At 38.2% G+C, this 23,245-nt stretch overlaps 1 protein-coding gene across 4 annotated transcripts in view; it reads right to left on the bottom strand.

The window, feature by feature from the left end:
• Positions 1–3,169: 3,169 nt before the first annotated feature.
• The window catches only part of SHISAL1 (shisa like 1), a 2,302,250-nt gene continuing 2,282,174 nt past the window's right edge, over positions 3,170–23,245 (bottom strand). For all 4 annotated transcript variants that reach the window (XM_044088089.1, XM_044088088.1, XM_044088092.1 and 1 more), the window contains one exon: positions 3,170–3,345. Coding sequence is in view for 2 of the 4 variants with exons in the window: in XM_044088088.1 (XP_043944023.1) it covers positions 3,311–3,345 (35 nt within the window). In the remaining 2 variants the exon portion in view is untranslated. The remainder of the gene's footprint in view (positions 3,346–23,245) is intronic.

Here is a 23,245-nt window from a genome sequence, read left to right as displayed (position 1 = left end):
CCTATCATAATACCTCCACCTGATTTTTTATTACAATGTATGTTACAGTAAAAACATTTACAGCCTGACAGAACTGGTTTCCAGTTATTGTTCTTTAACCACGTTTCACAAATAATAACAACATTAATCTTGCGGGAACATAGCAAATTTTCCAATAAAAAAAACTTATTATTAATGCTCCTAGCATTAACAACTATCAGAGAGGCATCAAATGTTGCTATCTGTGGGCTGTTAAATTTTCGATATGGCAAAAATCCTGCCTAGTGTTCGTCAGATATTGCAAACTATCTGCTGCAAAAATTCTCTTCCCTGATCTAGACAAATACACACCATCCTTTCTCAACACATATGTGCCCAAAACAAGGCTCAGATGATCTACACATTTCCATTTTTAAAACAGGACATTTTTTCCATGTAGGTATTTCCCCCAAAACTTTTTTTCATTCACAGTGACCTGACTATCCTTTCTATAGGTGATTTGTGAAAAATACGTCCTAACACCAGTACAAGCTATACTATGTAAGAGGGCTCTCAGTTCCCTACTATCAGTCAGAAAATCCTTGCAGGTGACATCATTTGTACCAACATGAATAAAAACAGAGCCATACTTCCTTACATCAAGGCATTCTAAGGCTTGTCTCACATCTTCTATTTTTGCTCCTGGCAAGCATAACACTATTCTATGTTCATTATCATCTCTGCAAATATACACATCAGTTCCTCTAATAACTGAATCTCCAATTGCAGGAATAGCTTTGAAGAGTCTTCAGCTTCTAATATGGTAATATCTGCTCTACCAATTGCTACGAAGGATAGATCTTCATCACTATTAGTCTTATTAATCCTACTGTTTTCATTGTGAATTAAATTCTCATCCAACTGGTGTTGTAAATTCACAGCTTGAGTCATGTAGTCAACATCTGTCTTTCTCCTCTTTTTTTTTTTTTTTTTTTTTTTTTTTACAGTAATGTTCTTCAATCCTTCCACATTCAATTTTGATTTCTTCCTTTTCACCTGCCCCTTGTCTCTTTTTTCTACCTTCTCCATTGGAAAGATGATGCCTTTTTTGTAGACTGAAGGTTTTCTGATAGAAAAATATTATAATTTGCTGTAACCTGTGTGTTACATAACAAAGCAGTGTCCTTTTTACTATGTATTCTCTTTCCTTTACAGTCATTACTCAATTTCTTTTTCTTCCTTGTTATTTGTTGTGAACTTCTTCCTTTCTTTCTTTTTTTGTTTCTTTCTGAACAAACTGAATCCTCAGATTGCTGAGTACTTGCATCCAGAATTCCAGAGTTGTCAGTGGCATTATCTTGTTTATTAGGGGTTGAATGATCTTTGCAGAAAATAGATGCATCATTTCCTAAATGTGTTCTATTTGTTCTATGCCTAACATTTAGTTCATCAGTCCAGTCATTAGTATATGAAACAACAGTTCTCCAAGTCATGCCAATTGCACAAGTACAATCATAATCATTAAGTCTAGATTTACTTCCAACAATGGTAAGCAACTCATCCAACTTTTGACATGAGGAACACAGATCACCAGTATTATCAGCTGTTACCTTTAAATATGCATAGCATTTATTACACTGTACAAGATATTTGTGCATTAGCAAATCGTTAATTGCATACTCAATTAAGAAATCAATATTCACCTTCAAATGAATACAATATTACAAAAGAAAAGATCAAAATCAGTAACCAGAGAATTCAGCGAGAACTTAAATCAACGTCTATGACAACATATCACACCAGCAACATATAACTAAATAAAGTACAGTAAGTTGTTCTGACCATACAAGTTCTATAAGCCAGACAAAAGTTGTAATTCCTATACATTGCTCACTATTGCTCGCAGTAGCACTTCTTTTTGACAATAAAGATAAATAAATCATAAACCAAGAAAGAATTGTTTAGATATGCTCAGGATTTTCCTCTCTGTGTAAATTTATAGCTGTCTAGGCCCCTTGGCTAGAGCTTGCCTGTCTAAAACCTATCCCTTTCTAACAACCAACAGTGAAGTTAAAAGTAAAACAACAAAATATGAATCAAGGTAAATCCCAACAGTGAAATTAAAGGTAAAACAACAAAATCTGAATCAAAGTAAATCTTGTTAACAAGCAGTCCCTTCCTACCTACAAACAGTGAAAAACAGTGATAACAAATATAATATAAATTCAAATAAAACTTCTCTTACCAATCAATTCCACAGTAAGTCACAAACCAAGAAAGGATTGTTTAGAGATGCTCAGGATTTTCCTCTCTGTGTAAATTTATTTAATTATTAGGGATGTTAGTGGAGAATAATCTTAAATTCGACCTACACATACAAAATTGCATAAGAAAAACTCATCAAAAATGTGGATGCTTTATAGAGCCAAAAACTTTCTCACATATGCAAATAAAGCTACACATGCCACCACTTATCACCTCCCACACTTTTTTATAGTGTTCCCATCCTTACTAACTTCCAGGCATCACAAAAATCAAAACTCGAACAATGCTACATTGAAGCTACTAAATTTCCAGCAAATACTTGTTTCAGAACTCATCACTATAGAGCATTAAAAAGCCTAGAAATACCCCATCAATTAACATATACACAGCTTCTTACCACCAATAAAATTATCCAGAATTCATCCTCTTGTCTGGCAATAAATAACATTCTATGCAATTATGTTCCTAATTGGTCATTACAATCCAGTGATCAACAATTCCTGTTTGTCCACAAACTTACCAAATCTGCTGAGCATTGTCTGTACTCATATCATGTTGCTAAGTCCTAGAACTCCTTACCTCTATCCATAAGGTTCATAGGTTGGTACTAGGCTATCGACCCTATACAAGCCTAGCCATAACAATTCCCTGGCTATTTCTTTCCACAGTATTTACTTCCCTGACCATCAGGACAATACCCTCCCTTCTTCCTAGCCAAAAGCTATATTTGTTCTTGCTTAACATCAGGATAAACTATATCCTTCTCTCTCAAGACCACTGCTGAAAATGTGTTCCTACCCTGTCAAACTTTCCCAGTAACCAAAAGTAGATAGGTAAACCTGTCAGTAAATAAATTGTATATGTTTTGGTAATCCTTGGTATCAAATGAAAGCATGCATAATGCTGGATAAAGTTTATACTGATAACCAACATGGAAACAGCACAGTTTGGCAGATGTTTACATTTATTTGAACATTACATATGCATACATTTCATATTTCTGTAAATATTTCTGAGATGGAGTAACACCAACAACAAAATTCACACTGATAGGCAGTGGCACTTGGAAGCACCATGGATCAGGATTTCAAAGGCTGGGTAACCACAAATGTTCAGGAATGCCTGCAGACAAAAAGTAGATGGTCAGTAAGTGAGAATATGATTTATTTTCATTCATTCCAGCTTATGAATATGTGATAAATTAATTCATGTATTACTAGTTTGCCCTACATGGAGTATATATGGCAGTTCATGGTATCAAATGAAATCTTATATAATGACATGAATATTTTCACTGCTGCTTACTGTCCAATTATCACCACTTAGTGTATATTCTTACTTCTTTAGAAATGTATATTTAATTATATTTGCATATTTTATGTAAACATTTTAGCCAGTGTGTGCACATTGTAGTACTGAGGTAGAGCATCTCTGTGGACCACTGAGCACACACACATCAAGAATGTTTGCTGCCCCAAATGGAGTCATCAATAAGTGAGAAAGCATTTTCCAACTATGAAAATGGAATATATTAATATGTCTGGTTGTAACTTGACCATGAAGGAGTTTATGTGGTATTTTGTGTTATTAAAAGAAAGCTTGCATAATGCTGGTATACATCTCATTACTAACTGGTGTTTAACTGCTACCACATTGCAGATATGTATAGTTACTCTGCAGTCAATATGATATCTCTGCATATTTGCATATTTATGTAAATATCTCTGACAGTGTCTACATGATGGCATGGTGGAATAGCCTTCCACAGGACATTTCAGCACACAGGTCAGGAATGGCTGGTGGACAAATTGGAATGGTCAATAAATGAGTGTGTGATTTTTGCCAGTTATGATTATGAGATATAGCAATATTTCTGGTAAAGGTTTGATTTAGAAGGAGTTTATATGTACTTCAGTGAATCGAATGAAAGCTTATATAAATGCTAGGAAATTTCTCCCTGCTACCTGGTGCCTAACTACCAGTGTTTTGTATTTATTTATTTGTTCAGAAACAAATATATTATAATTACATATTTGCATATTTTATGTAACTATCTTAGGGAATAACCACATAGAATGCTAGAACAGCTTCTCATAGGACTATTTAACACATGGGTCAGTAATGGCTGCTGACCAAGATGGAGTGGTCAGTAAGTGAGAAAGTGTGATGGTTTCATGTCACTTTATCAACATCTGACATACTATTTCTGTTAATAACTTGACCCAGGAGATGTCAATGTATATAATGCCTCATGATATCAAATGAAAGTTTATACAACTCTGAAAAAAGGTATAACAGTTAATTCTATACACCTGCTACCACATTGCAGATATTTACACTTGTTTAGTAATAAAAAATCTGCATTATGCATAAATATCATGTTTCTGTAAATATCTTGAACATTGTTTAATTAGAAGCATTGTGGAACAGCATTTTACATGCTTGGTTAGCACAGAGGCTGGGAATGATAATGGAGACAAATGGGGTACTCAGTATTTGAGAAAATGGGGTCTATATCACAAAATCAACATTTCAAAATGTTGACTCACATTTGTTCGACACAAAAATGTCGAACTCCAACATACTCGAACGGCCAAATCAACGATTTCTTTCCAACACATCCCCCCCAACAAAATATTCTAACTGCGAGACTGCACTACAGTCGGGGAAAGGGCAGGTGCAACAAAATGGCCAACCGATTTCTTTCCTTCAGAAAGAAATCGGTGATTTGGCCGTTTAGGAAAGTTAGAGTTTGACATTTCCATGTCGAAAAAATGTTAGTCGACATTTTTAGATGTCAATTTCATGATATAGACCCGAGAAAATGTGATTTATTTTCCTTAAAGATTATGAATTTCTGCCAAATGATAACTATATTAATAACATCAAAGAAGGTGTGTCTGTGGTACTCCATGGTATCAAATAAAAGACTAAAAATGGTGGAAAACCTCTGCACTGATATTTGTTGTCTGTCACAAAAGGAATTATGGCCAGCCCAGCTAGCTGGAATTTTGTAAATAAGTATATACCATTTGTGAATATTAATAAGATTTATACAGAAATGTAACAAAAGGAGATACTGCCAGCTCAGCTATATGGAATTTTATAAGTGGTCGTATGTCATTCGTGAATGTCAACATGATTCATATGCTTGTGTTACAAATGTATTAGAACTGTATGTCATATTGTATAGATGTGTGCTGAACAGATATTTTTATATACTATTGTAATTGTTTAACAGGATAGGCTGAAACAGAGAAGATTAACTTGCAAACCATAAGAATAGTTGAGATTGAAGTACTTTATTCCTGGCCCATAAACAAGAAATGTTATCTTTCAGTTTCAGTGCAGTAAGGAGACAGAATGTCTAAAACTAGGGAGCCTTCTGCATTGTTTTGTAAGTGTTTTATTGTTTTATATCTTCCAGCAGCTGCAAACATCTGAAGGCTATGTGCATTCACAGAGAGATGCTAAATGCTAGCAGTTTCTAGCAATGGTTGTTGAGCCTGGGAACTGAAGTCAGGTGATAAAAAGTGATGTCATTCTGCAAGTATCCCAGCAGTAATATTTGATATTAATTTAAGAACTCTCTGAGAGAGGGACTGTGCATTTGTATCTGTCTTTGTCCTGACAACAACATCAGTTAGGAGATCCATTCAACACACTTGCCTTGCTGTAATAGTAAGTTACTAGAGTACAGTAATTTCTTTTAGATTCAGTAAGGAATATAGTAAAGATTCATTTAGATGTCTTCTTTGTTTAATTGAGACTCTCCTGCAATGTTAGTTTAAATATTTCCTGGGATTTTGAACTCTAATGTCACTGTGAATACATATTTAGTATTATCTTGTTCTTTTATTATTTACTATTAAATAAATTTAAACCTATCTTTGTGGCTGATATTTGTGAGCCATATTTAAGCTCTGAGAGAACTTGCATATTTATTTGGTACCACTGTGCAGGCCACTCCTAATAGCCTTGCTCTTGGTCAGACTAACATTTGGATTAAAAGTAACATTACACAGTAAGATTGGATACCTTTTATTAAAGCCTTAAAGTTGCTGATAAGGAGTTGGCTGGTAGCATTGATAACTACCTTTTAGTCTGGGCAAAGGGGGCATAGCTAGTAAACATGTGCCAGACTTTCCCAGGAGTGTGTATGTATGTGTGTATAAATCAAATTTCCAAGAGTGTGCATGTGTCAGCTACTTGGGCAGGGACATGAAGCACTGGTTGGACAGAGAGGATGCAAGAGGTTTTGGCTTGGTCACTCAGCTGAGATCTCAACTCTATAGCTGTGTCAGTGGGGAATCTTATTGGGGATCTGGAGAAAGAGGGAGAAACCAGACCCAGACTGAATGTGGTCTCTGTATGCTTTTAAGAGAAATTGCACTTTACTGTATGTGTAGTTGTCATCCTCCCAGTGTGTACATCCCCCAATGTTGCCAGTGGTGAGGAATGAGGCTCCTTGATTACTGGGCCAGTGTTGGGGCATCACATATTAATTGGTGGGTAGTGGTGAGATATCCAAATCACATATTAATTGGTTTGAAGTGGTGGGATATCCACAAATTAGGATTCAGTGGTGTGGATATTGAATTCTTGTAGCCTATAAAGTGGTCACTAAGGAAGGTGTTTGTACTCTCGGTCAGCCACACAGTGAACATTCAGAGTTTCATATCACAATTGTTTTTTTTTTTGTTAGCTTAATTAGGCAGGGAGAGCAGGCAAGGATGTCAGCAGATGAGTATGGCAAGGTGACAAGGAGCCACTAGGCTGAGATATGCCAGCTTAAAGGACTGGTGCATGCCAACCTGACTAAAGCAGAAATTATTGCAGCTTTGGGCACAGCTGCATCACAGGCCAGCAATCAGGAGGACAACCAGACTGGCCTTGGAGATGTGCAATTCTCAGAGAATGGACAGTTCAACCTTTCCACAGAGGACTTAAAAATCCATCTGGAGTTAAAGAGATTTGAACTGGAGACCAAACGCTTGGAAATAGAATCAGCAGAGAGACTGAGCTGCCTGGAAGCCAAAGAGAATGAGAAGCTGAGACATCTGGAGGTTGAGAAAAATGAGAAATTGCGATGTCTGGAAACTGAGGAGAATGAGAGGCAGAGGCAACATGAAAAGGAGATGCTGACTCTTCACCAGGGTCATGGAGGTAATGGGGAGGGAGTAACGGACCCCCAGAAGCAACAAAGGTCAGTAATTTTTTTCCATAATTTACAGCGGGGGATTATTTTGATAGTTTCATTCATATGTTTGAAAAGATATGCAAACAGTATAATGTTGACCAAGGGCTCTGGGTATAGTTCCTGACCCCCTTACTATGTGGTACAGCTGTAACTGCTATTTCTAAATTGTCTGACACTGATTGCTTAAATTATAATATGGTCAAAATTGTTTGTTAGAATGTTTTAAGTTAACACCTGAAGCTTATAGGAAAAAAATATGTGACCATAGACGCAAGGCAGATGAAAGTGTGTGTGAATATATTACTGAACTAAGCACTTATTTTCATAGGTGGTTCAGTGGATGTCAGGTCACTACTTCTGAAGGTCTGGAATACCTTTTGGTGACAGAACAAGACCTTAGCACTTTGCATGAGGAAATAAGAATCTGGTTAGCAGATAGGAGAATGTAACACAGCAGAAGAGTTGGGGAAAAAGGAGACTTATACTTATCAAGCATGGCATCACTGCACAGGAAAGGGATACCCAGTGCTGCTCATAGGTCTATGGGAACCCATGGTGGGCAGCCCAGACCACACCAACAAAGTCCACCAGTAACAGGGGAAGCCACTAGTCCAGGTACATGTCCAGGACCAAGGGTTAAATGTTTTAAATGCAACCAGTGGGGCCATATAGCATACATATGTCCACAGAGGCAAGGTGGGGAACAAAAGTTGGGACAGCCAGTAAATGGGAATGATAGAATGCCAGCAGTAAATTGTCTAGACAAGACAAGGGTACCAAACTACCATGAGAAATTATATCCTATCTTAGTAAATGGGAAAGAGGACAAGAGACACAGCCTCTGACCTAATCATCGTGAAGCCTACAATGGTTAAAGAGGAGCACTACTTGCTTGGGCAGTCTACTACAGTCAGAGCTTTAGGAGGGACCCCATTCCAATTACCTTTGGCTAGGGTTTACCTTGACTGGGAGGGTAGAAAAGTAAGCAAGCAAGTAGGTGTGTACTTAAGTTTATCCTTCCAGATGTCCTAACAGGGGAATGATTTTGATAATGCAGTATCTTGTGTGCATGCTGTTACATACAGTCAGGCTTGGAGACAAGTATGTGGGTCTGGTAGCCTGTGGGAGACCCAGACAGACTGCACACTTGCATCCAGGACTGGTGAAGTGGTTACTTTGGGGAGGGAGCTACCCTGTAGCAGTGAAACTGAAGGTGAGCTACAGCTGCTTGTGGGTACTGATGTTCACCTGGACAGAGTGACTGCAAGGGCAGAGGTGAGTAGTAGTACCCAGGCTGACATTGAGGCACTGCTGTCAGAGAATACCAGACTTCCTATGGAAGGGGAGCTGGGAAGGGTTACAAAGAGAGAGTTGAAACAGGCTCAGCTCTCAGACCCTACATTACAAGGCCTGAGGGAAGTAGCTAGTGAGGCATCTTATTGTCAAGGAAAAGGGGAATCTGTATACTGGGACAAAGGGTTACTGTATAGAAACTGGACCCCTGAAGGAGGGCTAGAGGGTGACAGAATACAGCAGTTGGTAGTGCCCAGAGCCTACCATCTGGCACTTCTAGCCCATGATATTCCCTTTGCAGGTCATATGGGCATAAAACATACAAAGAGACGTATTATGCAGAACTTTTATTGGCCTGGGATTTCCAGAGATGTAACAGGGTACTGCAGGACATGTGAGCAGAGCCAAAAGGTAGACAAGGCAGGAGACAAGGTGAAAGCTCCTTTGATGCCTTTGCCTGTGATTGAGGAGCCATTTTAGAGGGTAGCTATGGATATTGTGGGGTTTCTGAGTATCCCAAGTTCCACAGGAAAGAAGTAGATCCTAGTGGTAGTAGATTATGCTACCAGATACCCTGAGACAGTGGTACTGTCCTCCACTGAGGCAGAAAAGGTGGCAAATGCTTTGTTAGATATTTTCAGAAGAGTAGGTTTCCTAAAAGAAATATAGACTGACAGATGTGCCAATTTCATGTCAGACCTGCTGGCTTGTCTGTGGAAGTACTGTGGGGTGAAACACCTAAAGACAACCCTTACCATCCCCAGACTAATGGTCTGGTGGTGAGGTTAAACTCTACACTAAAGACCATGCTACAGGCATTTGCAGACCTGTTCAAGATGGAGTGGGATAAATATTTGCCCCATCTGTTGTTTACTTACAGGGAAGTACCTCAGAAATCCACAATTTTTTCACCATTTGAGTTGCTGTATGGGCGACATGTATAGGGTAAGGGGAACTCCAGATTTGATTTGTGATGAGTGGGAGGGTAAGTCTGCTGTGGCATATGTCCTAAGCTTCAGGACAAGGCTCACAGAGAACCTGAAAGACGCCCAACAGCAGAAAAAAGGTCTGGTATGGCAGGAATGCTTGAGCTAGAGAGTATGCTGTGGGGCAGCAGGTAATGGTTCTCATTACTGTCAGACACAACAAGCTGCAGCCAGCTTAGGAGGGACCCTTCAAGCTGGTAAGGAAGGTCATTGATGTTAACTACATGGTAGAACTGCTAAGCAGGAGGCAGGGGCACAAACTGTAACATGTTAACATGATGAAACTTTACCATGACAAGGAGGCCCTTGTGCTAAATATTGGCAGTAGGAGGCAGGAGGATTCTGAGGGAGATCTATGGCTACAGGGAGCCAGCTAGTAAAATCCCATATTACTATGGTGGACTCTAGGGTTGCAGGCATACGACAGGACAGTGCAGCATTGTACTTGGTTAGGAATGCCAAGGTAGCTGGAATCTCAACACAGGGAATGGGGTAATCTATTCTCAGATAGTCATCCCTTTCAAGCAATGTTTCTCAAGGGTCAGTTGGAAAACTAGCTTGAGTTCTCCGGGGGGGGGGGGGTATCACAAAAAGAAATGGCCAGCCCAGCTAGCTGGAATTTTGTAAATAAGTATATGTCATTTGTGAATATTAATATGATTTATATAGAAATGCAACAAAAGGAGATACTGCCAGCCCAGCTATTTGGGATTTTGTAAGTGGTTGTGTGTCATTTGTGAATGTCAACATGATTCATATGCTTGTGTTACAAATGTATTGTAATTGTACATCTTATTGTGTAGACGTGTGCTGAAAACATATATTTATATACAACTGTACTTGTTTAACTACTACTAGTCCACCTAAAGAAAACCTTATCCCATCAAGCTACACACTCTAGGGATCTAAACCTCACCACAACAATAAAAAGGACATGCTGGAGGGATAAATTCCTGTCCCAGAGACTTCCCATGCTTTGGAACAAGAACCCAATCTACATTAGGCACAGCACCTCACTAACACTCTTCAAAAGAAACCTTGACGAGTGGATGGGAAACAGAAAGTTTACCTCGGGGATCACTTCAGTGGCTCTGCTGGACAGAGGCACAGGGAACTAATCTAAGGGGGCGGCAAAAGCCAACACATTCTGGCTAGGCTTATAAATGCCTTCGGGCAGATAGCCTAGTACCCACCTATGAACCTATGCCAGTTTTGAACTTGTGAAGGGTAGTCCCTATTTAACCTGATAAATTTTTTCAAAAGGGTTGCAGAGGCTGTGGATGGTGGCCATACAGTGCATGTAGGGTTCCCTATTAGATGATCGAAGACGCATTCTTTCGAATGCGTCTTGATCGAACTTGAAAGTGCAAAATGGCAAAATGCCAAAACGGTATATAAACAAATTTGGGAAAGAAATCGCTTGGCCGCCTTCGGTATTTTGCTGTTTTTGTGACTGTAGTGCGATCTCAGAGTTGGTATATTAAAGTAGGGGTGGGGGAGACAGCCCACATCAGGGGGCAAAGCCCCCCACTTTATGTAATGTTTTAAAGTTTGTTTTTTGTTTTTTCTTTTTTGAAACAGTGATTTTTTTTTCCCTGGGAAAAAAATTGCTGTTCTGAGTGTTCATGATCGTAAGCTTTCACTTACATGGGGTCGATATATCAGCATTTGCTGATTTAATATAGATCCACACGTGGAATATCTTGACCTGGCCAAGGCTTTCAACACCATTCTCCATGCTGGCATTATACAAACACTAATTGTTTTAAAAATCGATTTCATATGTGGTAAAAATTATAGCAAAATGGCTGAAAGACAGAACCCACACAGTGTGAGTTGCAGTTGCCTCATCAGTCATTCTAATCAAAGACTATTTTCAAGGGAATAACACTCATCTGAATGAGTATGGATCAAGTTTTATTCCCAGTAAAATTACTTCACAGCTGGATTTTTTTCTGGACAAAAACAAGGTGTGAAGTACAAAGTAATTTGTGAAAAATCTAGGGAACTTGTTAACAGTTCCCTTTGTAGCACTCAAGGCCTGGGAAATAAATTTGAAGAACTGTCAGTATTAATTGCTACATATCAGTACAAAATCATTGCTGTCACTGAGTCTTGGAATTCTTCATGTTATTTGTTAAAGGATTTTGTTAAGTATGAATGCATACGTGAAAATCTTAGCGGAGGTAGTATTGTAGTCTGGGTACATAAATCTATAACATCCTGTCTCATCAAGTCTAAGCAGGCATATGAAACTTTAATTGTTCAAATTCTTAATGATACTTCTACAAACTTTTATATAGTTCTTATATAATGCTCCCCAAGCATGGACAGTAGTTCCCATTGGCAATATCTAAAGAACCTGGGGAATGTCAGGATAAAAAAGGGTGAAATATTACGTATTGGGTATCTTAACTACCCCAAAAGCCAAATAAAAAATGATCAACTAAGAAAACAAAAAGGAAGACAGTGGTGGGTTCCACTCCAAAAGGATTTATTGTGTTAGCACTTTCGTCCACTTACTTCAATGAACTTCATCAGACAAATCACAACATACAACTTCATTCTTAAATAGTTATCTAACTCAATGACATCACAAGCATCCCCTATTATTTAAAGTCACAATACATTATTTAAATACCAGTATTACAAAATCATTAAATTATTTCTCATCTCACATAAAAATACATTTTATATGTGTATATATATATATATATATATATATATATATATATATATATATATATATATATATATATATATATATATATATATATATATATATATATATATATATGGATTCACTTTAGAATTTTGAAATACTGAAATACCAAATTTCAGTATTTTGAAATCATAAAGCCGAACGTTCATAATCCCGACAGCACATAATCGCGAAACACACAATCACAACACATACACATGACACAACATATACATTGTCCAACCTACACTACAACAAACAAAACACACACAAACACAAAAACACAAACAAACAAACCTACACTACATGCACCCCCCATATGGAGGCCCCCCTACTTATATATACTAACTCTGAGATTGCACAAAAAGGAAACACACACCCACACATTTCACAGTCTCTCGCACACACACAAACATCACACATATACATACATCAACATATCCAACACTTACACACATTCAGACACACTCAAACTCCCACACAAAACCCTTACAAAACAATAACACCTTCAATTGCACCTACATCCATACACGATACACTCCCAACACTGCACGCCATGTACCATAAGCCATAACCGCGAATATGAGATAGCTGTAGTAAGTACATTTAAATTCCAAATAGGACATTGCACTGTGAAAATATTCTAAAAACTCATCAAAACTATCTGTGGTACCTTTCTATAAAATAAATATATTATATTATATATATTGTCCACAAAACATCTATAAAAAACTAAGCTCTCAAAATATAAATTATTATTCTGTACAAACTCAAACTCCCACTGAATAAGGACGGCATTTACATAAGAGTTAACGCATGCTGTCCCCATCACTACACCAACTTTTTGCAGGTACAAATCATCCTGATGTACAAAAACATTATTTTCTAGTATCAACTCCAATAAAGAGTAAATCAGCATCACCCTATTGTTGCTCAAACCACTCAGCCTTGTTAGAAACATCCTAACACTCTCAACTCCAATATCATTGGGAATTACTGTGAATAACGAGTTGATAGCCAGGGTAACAAAAAGCAATTCAGATAAATCACTACATTCATTTTGCCATGCATATAAATCATATAGAAAAACTTTGATATCTCTAAGCTCAGTAGGTATGTCATTAAGAAGAGGGCATAAAGATTTTTCAACAGAAATTGACAGCGGTTCTGTAATCCAGCCTTGGCTGGAGACTATTTTTCACATGGGGGGGGGGGGTTATATACATTTTTATGTATCTTCGGAATCCCATATATAAGGGGGACCAAAGGATGTTCAACCAAAAAATAATCATATAATCCCTTATTAATAAGGTCTGTCATTTAAAGATCATAAATATAAAATTCAACTTTCTTCATTATGCCTTAATTTGGTACTTATATATCTTTAAGTAGGTGGAGTCATCATTAAGCATAGCATGCATTCGTCTAACATAATCTATATGATCTAAAACAACAATACCACCACCTTTGTCTGCAGGTCTTATTTCCAGTGAATCAGATTCTCGTAAAGCTTTAAGAGCTAAATTCTCATCATATGTCAAGTTGTAATTGAAAAATTAATTTTATGGTGCTAAAGTCTGGGTGCTGTTACTCTGATGCTTACTGTGATGGATATAGTTGCATTCACAGTCTGTTGCATACAGAAACTTGCAGAATATACACTGATGAGAGAATATATTTTGCAGCACCAAACACAGAGCAGTAACAAATAACTTTTTATAACAAACCAAACGGACTAATGTTGCAGCTTCAGGTACTGTTCTACGTTACTTCTTGAACATGGATGATGTGATAGATATATCATTTACCTCGGAACAAATGTGTCCCTACCAATATCTCTAACATAACTGAATTAATACAGATCTTATATACTGTTCTAGTCATGCACACACATATAGATTTCCTCATGGTATTCTATTTTGGAGAATTGCACATCCTGTTGCAGATGCTGACTTGATATTATTTTTAAGCATTCTTGCTTAACAATGTCACATTTCTCTTTGGTATTCTATTTTGATCTTTGTATGAGAACGTCTGTTCTTGTGCAAATGCTGAATTCAAACTTTCTTACTTAACAATGTCATATGATGCAGATTGTTTCCTGCTGTCCAGCTTTTAGCTTTTTTCTGACAATGTGAAAACATACATCCTGTTTTTATATGTTTGCTCTTACTGACAATGTAATGCATACATAAGAGGTCAGCTTTTACATTTTTGCTGATTCTGTATGAAAACATGTCCATTAAGCAAGTTCCTTATTTTTCAAGCCACAGTCATTTAGTATGGATGCTAATCACATATTGCTAAACTCCATTTCTACATTTAAGCAAGTTTTATTTTAGACCTTATTTATGCTACATATTTGTAGCAGAATTAATTTCAACCTTAATATTCTGTTGAGCATATTCTTACAGTAATATGAATGCTTAAAATCATGACAGAGTCTGCCGTAACTCATTCTCACAAAAAGTTACAAAAGTGTTCAATGCAGAGTGTATGTCTGGTACAAAGGAACTAGGTTTCTTAAACCCTGACACACAATTCCTGTCCTGTTCAGGATAAAGCAGTTTTAATGAAGTATTCCTAGGAAACATTTTCACATCTAAAATAGTGTCAATAAGATCTGGTTTCATTGCTGGAATAAACGACAGACCTTTATTCAGGACATTTACTTGTTCAGAGGTTAAGTCATGTAGAATATGAACAGCCAAAAGCATGTGTTCGAGGGAATTGAGTATGTGACAGTTTGTATGAACTAAGATGTACTGAGTACTGTGAAGTCTGAACTATGAGTAATGGAAAAATACTGAACAAACAAGAGTCTGCCTGAAAGCAGGAAACCTTGCCTTTTATGGAAGTATATCTGATTTCCTCTCTCTGCCTAGAGATATGATGATGTGAATTGTCTTATGTTTACGGGTAAACCTTTGATTGGTTAATTGCCCTGTATAATAATCTAATTGGTTCAGTTTTATATTTTTGTACTGTCAGCAATATCACCAGCATATAAGCTTGCTTATTCCTTTGTTCTGGGAGTCTCCCTGGTACTTTCTATGAGGCTCCCAAACGTGTGCACTGTAGTTAATAAAAACCACTGAAAGAGAGAAAGAGTTGTATTCGTCTTCATTTTTAAAGTAATGTGCGACTTAATTGCTGCCGTCACTCGGATCTGAATTAAGAGCAAGCTGCAGCAGTTGGGAACTGAACGAAATACTGCTAAAGGGCCCATGACAGATTTTTCTGTTACTGTAGTATTTCTTTCATTTTTCTGTCCCTGTCTGCTTTCAAAGTAATATGAATATTTTTTTTTTTTTTTATGTCTGACAAGTAATGATTTCTCTCATTCAGTTGTTTTAAGGTAAGTGACATGCATTTCTTTTCTGCTTTGAATGCGCAGTGTGAGAGTGGGGTTAATATGGAAAATACTGGCGTCATATGTATAAAAGGAGGAATGATAGTGGGGTAACAAGATGTTTATATAACGCCTTAGCTAAACCTGTGTTAAACAGGTATAGCTTATTGAGTGATAGTGGGGTAACAAGGCATTTTATAATGCCTTAGCTAAACCTGTGTTAAACAGGTATAGCTTATTGAGTGATAGTGGGGTAACAAGGCGTTTTATAATGCCTTAGCTAAACTTGTGTTAAACAGGTATAGCTTATTGAGTGAAAATGGGAGCGAGTGCGGAAAAAATAAATGAGCCAGAAAAAGGTACACCAGCTGGTTATATGTTTTATCTTGTGTCCCCGGACAGTTGTATGTTTTTAGATCAGTGGATCACCCTTACTAAAGATGACAGCGATCTTGCTTTTCCAAAAAATGGTAGTTTTAATAAAGATGTTCTGACTAATTTACAAAAAAAGTTAAAAAAGAAAGAAAAAATACCAGGGTTGTGCTGGGCAGCTTTTAATGATTGGATGTGTGAGGCTAAAGAACGGAAAAAGGATTCGGTCGTTAGTAGTCTTAAGGATAGTCAACAAAAGTTAAAAGAGCAGATAAAGGAACTGCGACAAACTGCTAAAAATCTAAATATAGCAAATGGTAAACGCTTAAAAGAACCACCCTTTAAGGGATTATATCCGGTACAAGAGTTAAATAAATTACAGATACCTGAATCATCTGAGGATGATAACCCATGGTTCCCCCCACCCCCTACAGCTCCTCCACCGCAATATCAGCCTTCACAACTTCAGGATGGAACTGCTGGCTCCACAATACAGGGTGAAGGCCGGCGGAGGGAAAAGCAAACCATTCCTGACTCCAGACATGGAAATCAGGTGAGAGGAGGTCAGTCTGACCAAATAGATACAGGCAAATCATCCTCTAGAGTAACCCACTCTAAGGTAAAGAAACAGCACAAAAAAAGTGCAAATGCTTTTTGACCCTAGGTCCAGTCAGCCGAAAATACCTCAAAACGGGAAAACTGTATATTCACACAAGGGTAAATATTATAAGCAATGCCCAATTGTGATTAAAGACAAGGATGGCTACATTAGTCCGGATAAATCTCATCAAAGCTCTACTTCCGATTCGAGCACAAGCTCATCAGACGAAGCAGGAGTATTTCCATTGAGGGAGGTTCCAAATCTAGCACATGCTAGAGATGCGTGACAACCGGCTACTGTAGTAGTACCTAGGGCATGGTCGGCAGTTGATTTTCAAGCTATTACTAAATCACTTCCGCCTATTTGTAATAACCCAGCAAAGTTTCAACGCGTATTAGCAGGACACATTTGTTTACAAAATCCTACTATAGAAGAAGTTAAAGCTGTCCTCCAATACGCTGTTCCAGCTGATCTGATAAAAACGTATCTGGGATCATGCTAATGTCCCTACCCCAATAACAAAGCATAGCACCCAAGGGGAAAACGGTTTTAAAGCAGTCAGGCAATGAATAGTCAATGCTATCATCGTCATAGTGCCACCTACCCCCAATTGGTCTAAGATTAAATCAGTCATACAGAGAAAAGATGAACCTATAGATGAGTACTTACAACGACTTACTGATGCCTTTGAGGCATATTCTGGATACCCAGAGCCCACTGAAGGGCCAGCACAAAGCGGGCTGTCAGCTGCTTTTGTGGATGGGTTACGCCCTCAAGTGAAAGATAAAATTAAAAGAGGTATGTTTGAATTGGCCTAGTTTGGGCCTGCATGAGTTAGTTCAGCAAGTACAATACCTATCTGACCATTTGGCTAAAGAAAAAAGGATTTACAGGAAAAATTAGTACAAGCACAAATCCAAATGTGTAACGCTTTTGGCCAACCCGGTCACCGAGGTAGAGGACGAGGGCGGGGAAGAGGGAGGGGTCAAAGTCCATCTACTCAAAATAAACAAAACTATCAAGGTACACAATCGACCCAACCCCAGAATCCCAGTAATCAGACTAAATGTTTCAATTGTGACCAGGCAGGCCATTGGAAAAATGAATGTCCATATTTGGCTGAACAACCTGCACCATATACTGATGCGTCACAACAATGGAACTCTAGCTGGATGCCAAACCCTCAACAGCGACCACAATAAAGGTTCCCTGAACAAAAACAACAGTAGTTGTACCCTTTCCTTCCTGTGGATCAGGACAGACCACATGTCCTGTTACTGGTTAAAAATAAACCATATCCATTTTTGATTGATAATGGAGCGACTAAATCTATGCTGACTAGCAGAACGGCCATAAATATTCCCCTTTCTAACAAAGTCACTAAAGGAGTAGGTATCTCTGGCATACCTATTGAGTATTCTGAAACCATCTCAGTCCCAATAACTTTGGGACCTTTACAGGATAATCATGCGTTTTTAGTAGGACCCTCAGCACCTTTAAATTTATTAAAAAGAGACTTGCTTTGCAAAATGGGGGCCACCATTTTTTGCACAGCTGATGAAGTTTATCTCCAAGTACCTTCAGACCAACAGGACACTATTTTAGCAGCCTTGGATGACACCATTACACTACAACCGATGTATATTCAGTCAGATTCTAACAGAAATAAAGATTTACATTCCCTACCCTCTTACCTGTGGACAATTCATGACAATGATGCTGGATTTTTGACTTCAGCTATACCTGTAAAAATAACCCTAAAACCAGGCGCAAAGTTGCCATGAGTACCACAGTACTCTCTGATGGCTGAAGCCATCTCTGGCATAGCCCCTGTTATTTCTCCACTATAACAGCAAGAGATCATAGTACCCACCACAAGCCCGTGTAACACTCCAATATTGCCACTAAAAAAAACTGGTAAACAAGCTTACAGATTTGTGCAGGACTTACGGGAAGTTAACAAAGCAGTTATGCCTGTCTTCCCAATTGTGCCAAACCCTGCTACTATTTTAAGCTGTATCCCACCTACAACTAAATGTTTTACAGTAATAGATATCTCATCAGCCTTTTTCTCTATTCCAGTACATTCTGACAGTCAGTATTTGTTTGCTTTTACCTACAAAGGGCAACAGTATACTTGGACCCGATTGCCCCAGGGGTACATAGAATCCCCAACTTTATTTTCAAGAGAAATGCATAGACAGTTACAAGATTTACAACTACCGCCACGTTCAGTTCTAGTCCAATATGTAGACGATATACTTATAGCCTCGCCAGACAGTAACTCATGTAAGAAAGATTCCCTTTTAGTGTTTGATTTTTTAGCTGCACGAGGATTTAAAGTAAGTAAATCAAAACTACAATACTGCCAAGACAAAGTGCAGTATTTAGGACACATTATTGCAATGGGTTCTCGACGGATACTCCTTAACCGTATGAGTTCTATTCAAAATGCACCACGCCCTGTAACCCAAAGGCAACTTAGAGGGTTCCTTGGTCTAGCAGAATACAGCAAACAGTGGGTGTCTAATTTTTCAGAAATTTCCGCCCCTCTGTTGCAACTTTTAAAAAAAGACGTTACAGACCCTCTATCCTGGATGTCACAGCACGATGAGGCTTTTCAGGCAATCAAAACGGCCTTGGTAAATACTCCTACCTTAGGGTTACCGGACTATTCCAAACCCTTCATTTTCTTTTGTTGCAAACAAAACAAGACTGCTCTGGGCCTCTTGACCCAGCAACGCACTGGAGGTTACCGACCTATTGCTTACTATAGCACTCAATTGGATCTGGTTGCTTCTGGTTACCCAGCTTGCTTACAGGCAGTGGCAGCTGCTGCCGTCTTGGTAGACATGGCAGCTCCACTATCCCTGGGACATGACACTGTATTAGCAGTCCCACATGCTGTTCAAGCATTGCTTCTGAAAACTAAAACACAATATCTTTCAAATGCATGCCTTACTAAGTATGAGATAAGTTTAATGGGTAATCCTGCTTTACAAGTTAAACGCTGCCCACCACTAAACCCTGCCTCTTTAATACCGACCTCAGATGAGGGCGAACCACATGATTGTGTGCTTGTAGTTAACTCTGTTCTTTCTCCTAGGTTACATTTATATGACACTCCTTTGCAAAATCCTGATTTTGTTCTTTTCATTGATGGATCCTGTTTAAGAACAAACTCTGGAAAATTCCAAGCTGCTTGGTCAGTCTGTACACCGACTAAAGTATTGCGATCAGCACGATTACCTACAGGCGCCTCCGCGCAGGCCACAAAATTAGTGGCATTATCACATGCATGTAAATTAGCTAAAGACAAGTCTGTTACTATTTATACTGATTCCCATTATGCCCATGGTGTTGTTCATGATTTTGGCATATTATGGAAAGAACGAGGGTTCTTAACATCCTCCGGAACACCCATTAAAAATCATTTTTATATCAATAATTTATTACAAGACTTATTATTACCTTCTAAAATTGCTGTTGTTAAATGCACAGCCCATCAATCCAATGACACTTTCAAAAGTAAGGGCAATAATTTTGCTGACTGGGCTGCTTTCTCACAAACTGTTCAGGGTCACTTTTTGCAGCCATTACAATCTATGACAACTTTTAATGCTACAGTGCTAAAAGCTTTACAGAATGAGGTTTCAAAATCAAAAAAAAAGAACATGGCTGGCTCAAAATTGTTTTAAACGCTCTGATTTAATTTGGCAACATCCAGATGGCAGATTGGTCTGCCCCATATCCATGCTAAATTCCCTCATTAAAGCCTATCATTTGCCAGCTCATGTTGGGGTACAAGCTTTAATAAAACAAATCCAAAAGGATTGGTTTTTCCCAAGGCTTTCTGCTTCTGTACAGCACTTTGTGAGCACGTGCTCCATTTGTTTACAGTACAATATTTCCAAAGGCACAATGGCTCCCTTACAACCCTTACCAAAACCATTGGGACCATTTTGCGCTTTGCAATGGGATTTTATTAAATTACTACTTTGTGCACGTTTTAAACATGTTTTAACTGTTGTTGATGTTTTTTATAAATTTATACCTCAATTTGGTGTTCCTTGTCATATATATTCAGATCGTGAAACACATTTTACATCACAGTTAATTGACTCAGTGTGTACTATGTTGGGCATCACTTTAAAATTTCATTGCCCATATAGACCACAAGCATCTGGTATTATTAAACGCATGAATCAGACACTAAAAACTAGACTAGCAAAAATTACTACTGAAACAGGCCTCACTTGGGTACAGGCCTTACCTCTAGCTTTGCTCTCTATGAGAGCACAAGTACATCCTACTAAAGGTCTTTCTCCTCATAAAATCCTAATGGGTCGCCCTATGCACATGCCCATGACTCCACCACCACCCTTTTCTGAGTATGATGCATTTGATCATGATGTTATTGTATACTGCACTTCTCTTGTTTCTTTCTTACAGTCTTATCACCACCAAGCAGCAGTGGCACAACATAAACCTAATCCTTTCAAGTCTTCTGAACTGCAACCAGGCGATTGGGTGTACGTCAAGTCTTTCTCCCGAAAAACAGCACTGCAACCTCATTAAAAGGGGCCCTACCTGGTTCTATTGATAACATCTTCAGCAATACGATTACAAGGCTCACCCACCTGGATTCATATATCACAAGTTAAAAAAGTCATCCCATCTGAAGATCAAACACCTCTACCTTTCTCAGCTCCAGATTCTCCACCTATTGCTTCCCGAACTCGAAGCCATACTGTCCCAGCACCTGATAATGTCTGATATTTCTCCAATCAGGACACTTCTCCATTCCAACACAATTCAACCAAAACCACAATTTCCACAAAAGTACTGTACAGCTATTTTGGTGGCTATTTTTGTTGTTTTCATTTTTCTACTGTGACCATTTCTATTTCCTGCTCCAGTAAAACCTCATGCCAAAAAAACTGCATGGCATCCACCATTCAACACCTACCAAGCTATAAAATATACTTATGCGTCATCCCTTAATGTCTCCAATTGCTGGATCTGTACTGCCATCCCTATGGTTCATGGGGGATTGATGCTAAATATAGTTCCTTTGGGGATTGAAGAGACTTGGATGAATCTGATCTATGACACATCAAAAGTTATTTCAAAACACAAGGTAGCATTACAGTTGTCCCTCCGTCAAAACGGAACTGTGTATTTTCAAAAATTTGATAAAACCAGAGTAGGGTGGAGCCATTGTAACAAAACAGTGGTATATAACTGCACTGCATTGGGTTGTGTAACAGATTTCTCACCTATATTAAGAATTGTTAAAAACTCTATAGCTAACTTTTCCCAGAAAATAGAAACTATCTACTGGAAAATATTTGAAGGACTGCAGAATACTGGGAATCACTTTAAGTCTATCAATATCACCATTAAAGTAGAAAACTGTTATTTTGTGTGCGGAAGAAAAGCATATAAATGGCTACCAGGAAACTGGTCTGGCAGCTGCTTCCTGAGTTACCTAGTTCCAGCTATTCGTCATGTATCTACATTACCTAAGGGAAAAATTTGGAACGTTCGAGAGGTCAAGAAGCCTGCCAGTCCGGTAGGTCAAGTTGATGCTTCATGGATCTGTCATCATGACTTAGCTCATGCTAGTACCAAAGGACTATCCCATATGGACTTGGGTGATGATGTTATATCATGGGCTAGTATAATTCCATCATACGGAGCAGTGAAATCAATTTGGGAACTGAGAAAGGTATCTAAACTGCTCGAAATTTTGAGCAATGCTACATTTTCTGCCTTAGAATTAGTGACTGATGAACTGACTGCTATGAGAGCTGTAGTACTCCAAAACCGTATGGCTCTCGATTTCACCCTAGTAGCGAAAGGAGGAACTTGCGCTTTAATCCAGGAGGAGTGCTGTACGTTTATTCCTGACAATCAGCATAAAATTGAAAGTCACATTGAACAGATTCAAAGAATTTCTGAACTCTCAAAGGCCAAAGAGGCTGATAGTTCAACATGGGCTTGGCTAACCAACCTATTCTCAGGTTGGGGAGGTGGACTTTTGAAACTGATTTTATTAATTGCAATATTAGCAATTGTTGCTTTTCTTGTCTTATTCCTAATCAAAGCACTGATCTTGAGATTATTGTCTTCAAAAACTGTGAAAAAAGTGCCTAAGTTTTATATGTCTGGAGCTATGAATGTAGATAATGAAATGACAATGTCTTCCAATGATGAAATGACTAGTAGCATGGCTATGTTAGATTTATGGCAAATGTATGATAGGTCAAATGATGATGGTTACACAGCATCAAATGGGGGATTGTAGAATATGAACAGCCAAAAGCATGTGTTCAAGGGAATTGAGTATGTGACAGTTTGTATGAACTAAGATGTACTGAGTACTGTGAACTCTGAACTATGAGTAATGGAAAAATACTGAACAAACAAGAGTCTGCCTGAAAGCAGGAAACTGTGCCTTTTATGGAAGTATATCCAATTTCCTCTCTCTGCCTAGAGATATGATGATGTGAAT

Source organism: Protopterus annectens, chromosome 11.part0 (assembly GCF_019279795.1).
Source record: "Protopterus annectens isolate FY-2018-M chromosome 11.part0, PAN1.0, whole genome shotgun sequence".
Lineage (NCBI taxonomy): Eukaryota > Metazoa > Chordata > Ceratodontiformes > Protopteridae > Protopterus > Protopterus annectens.
This window is presented reverse-complemented; position numbering and strand designations above follow the sequence as displayed.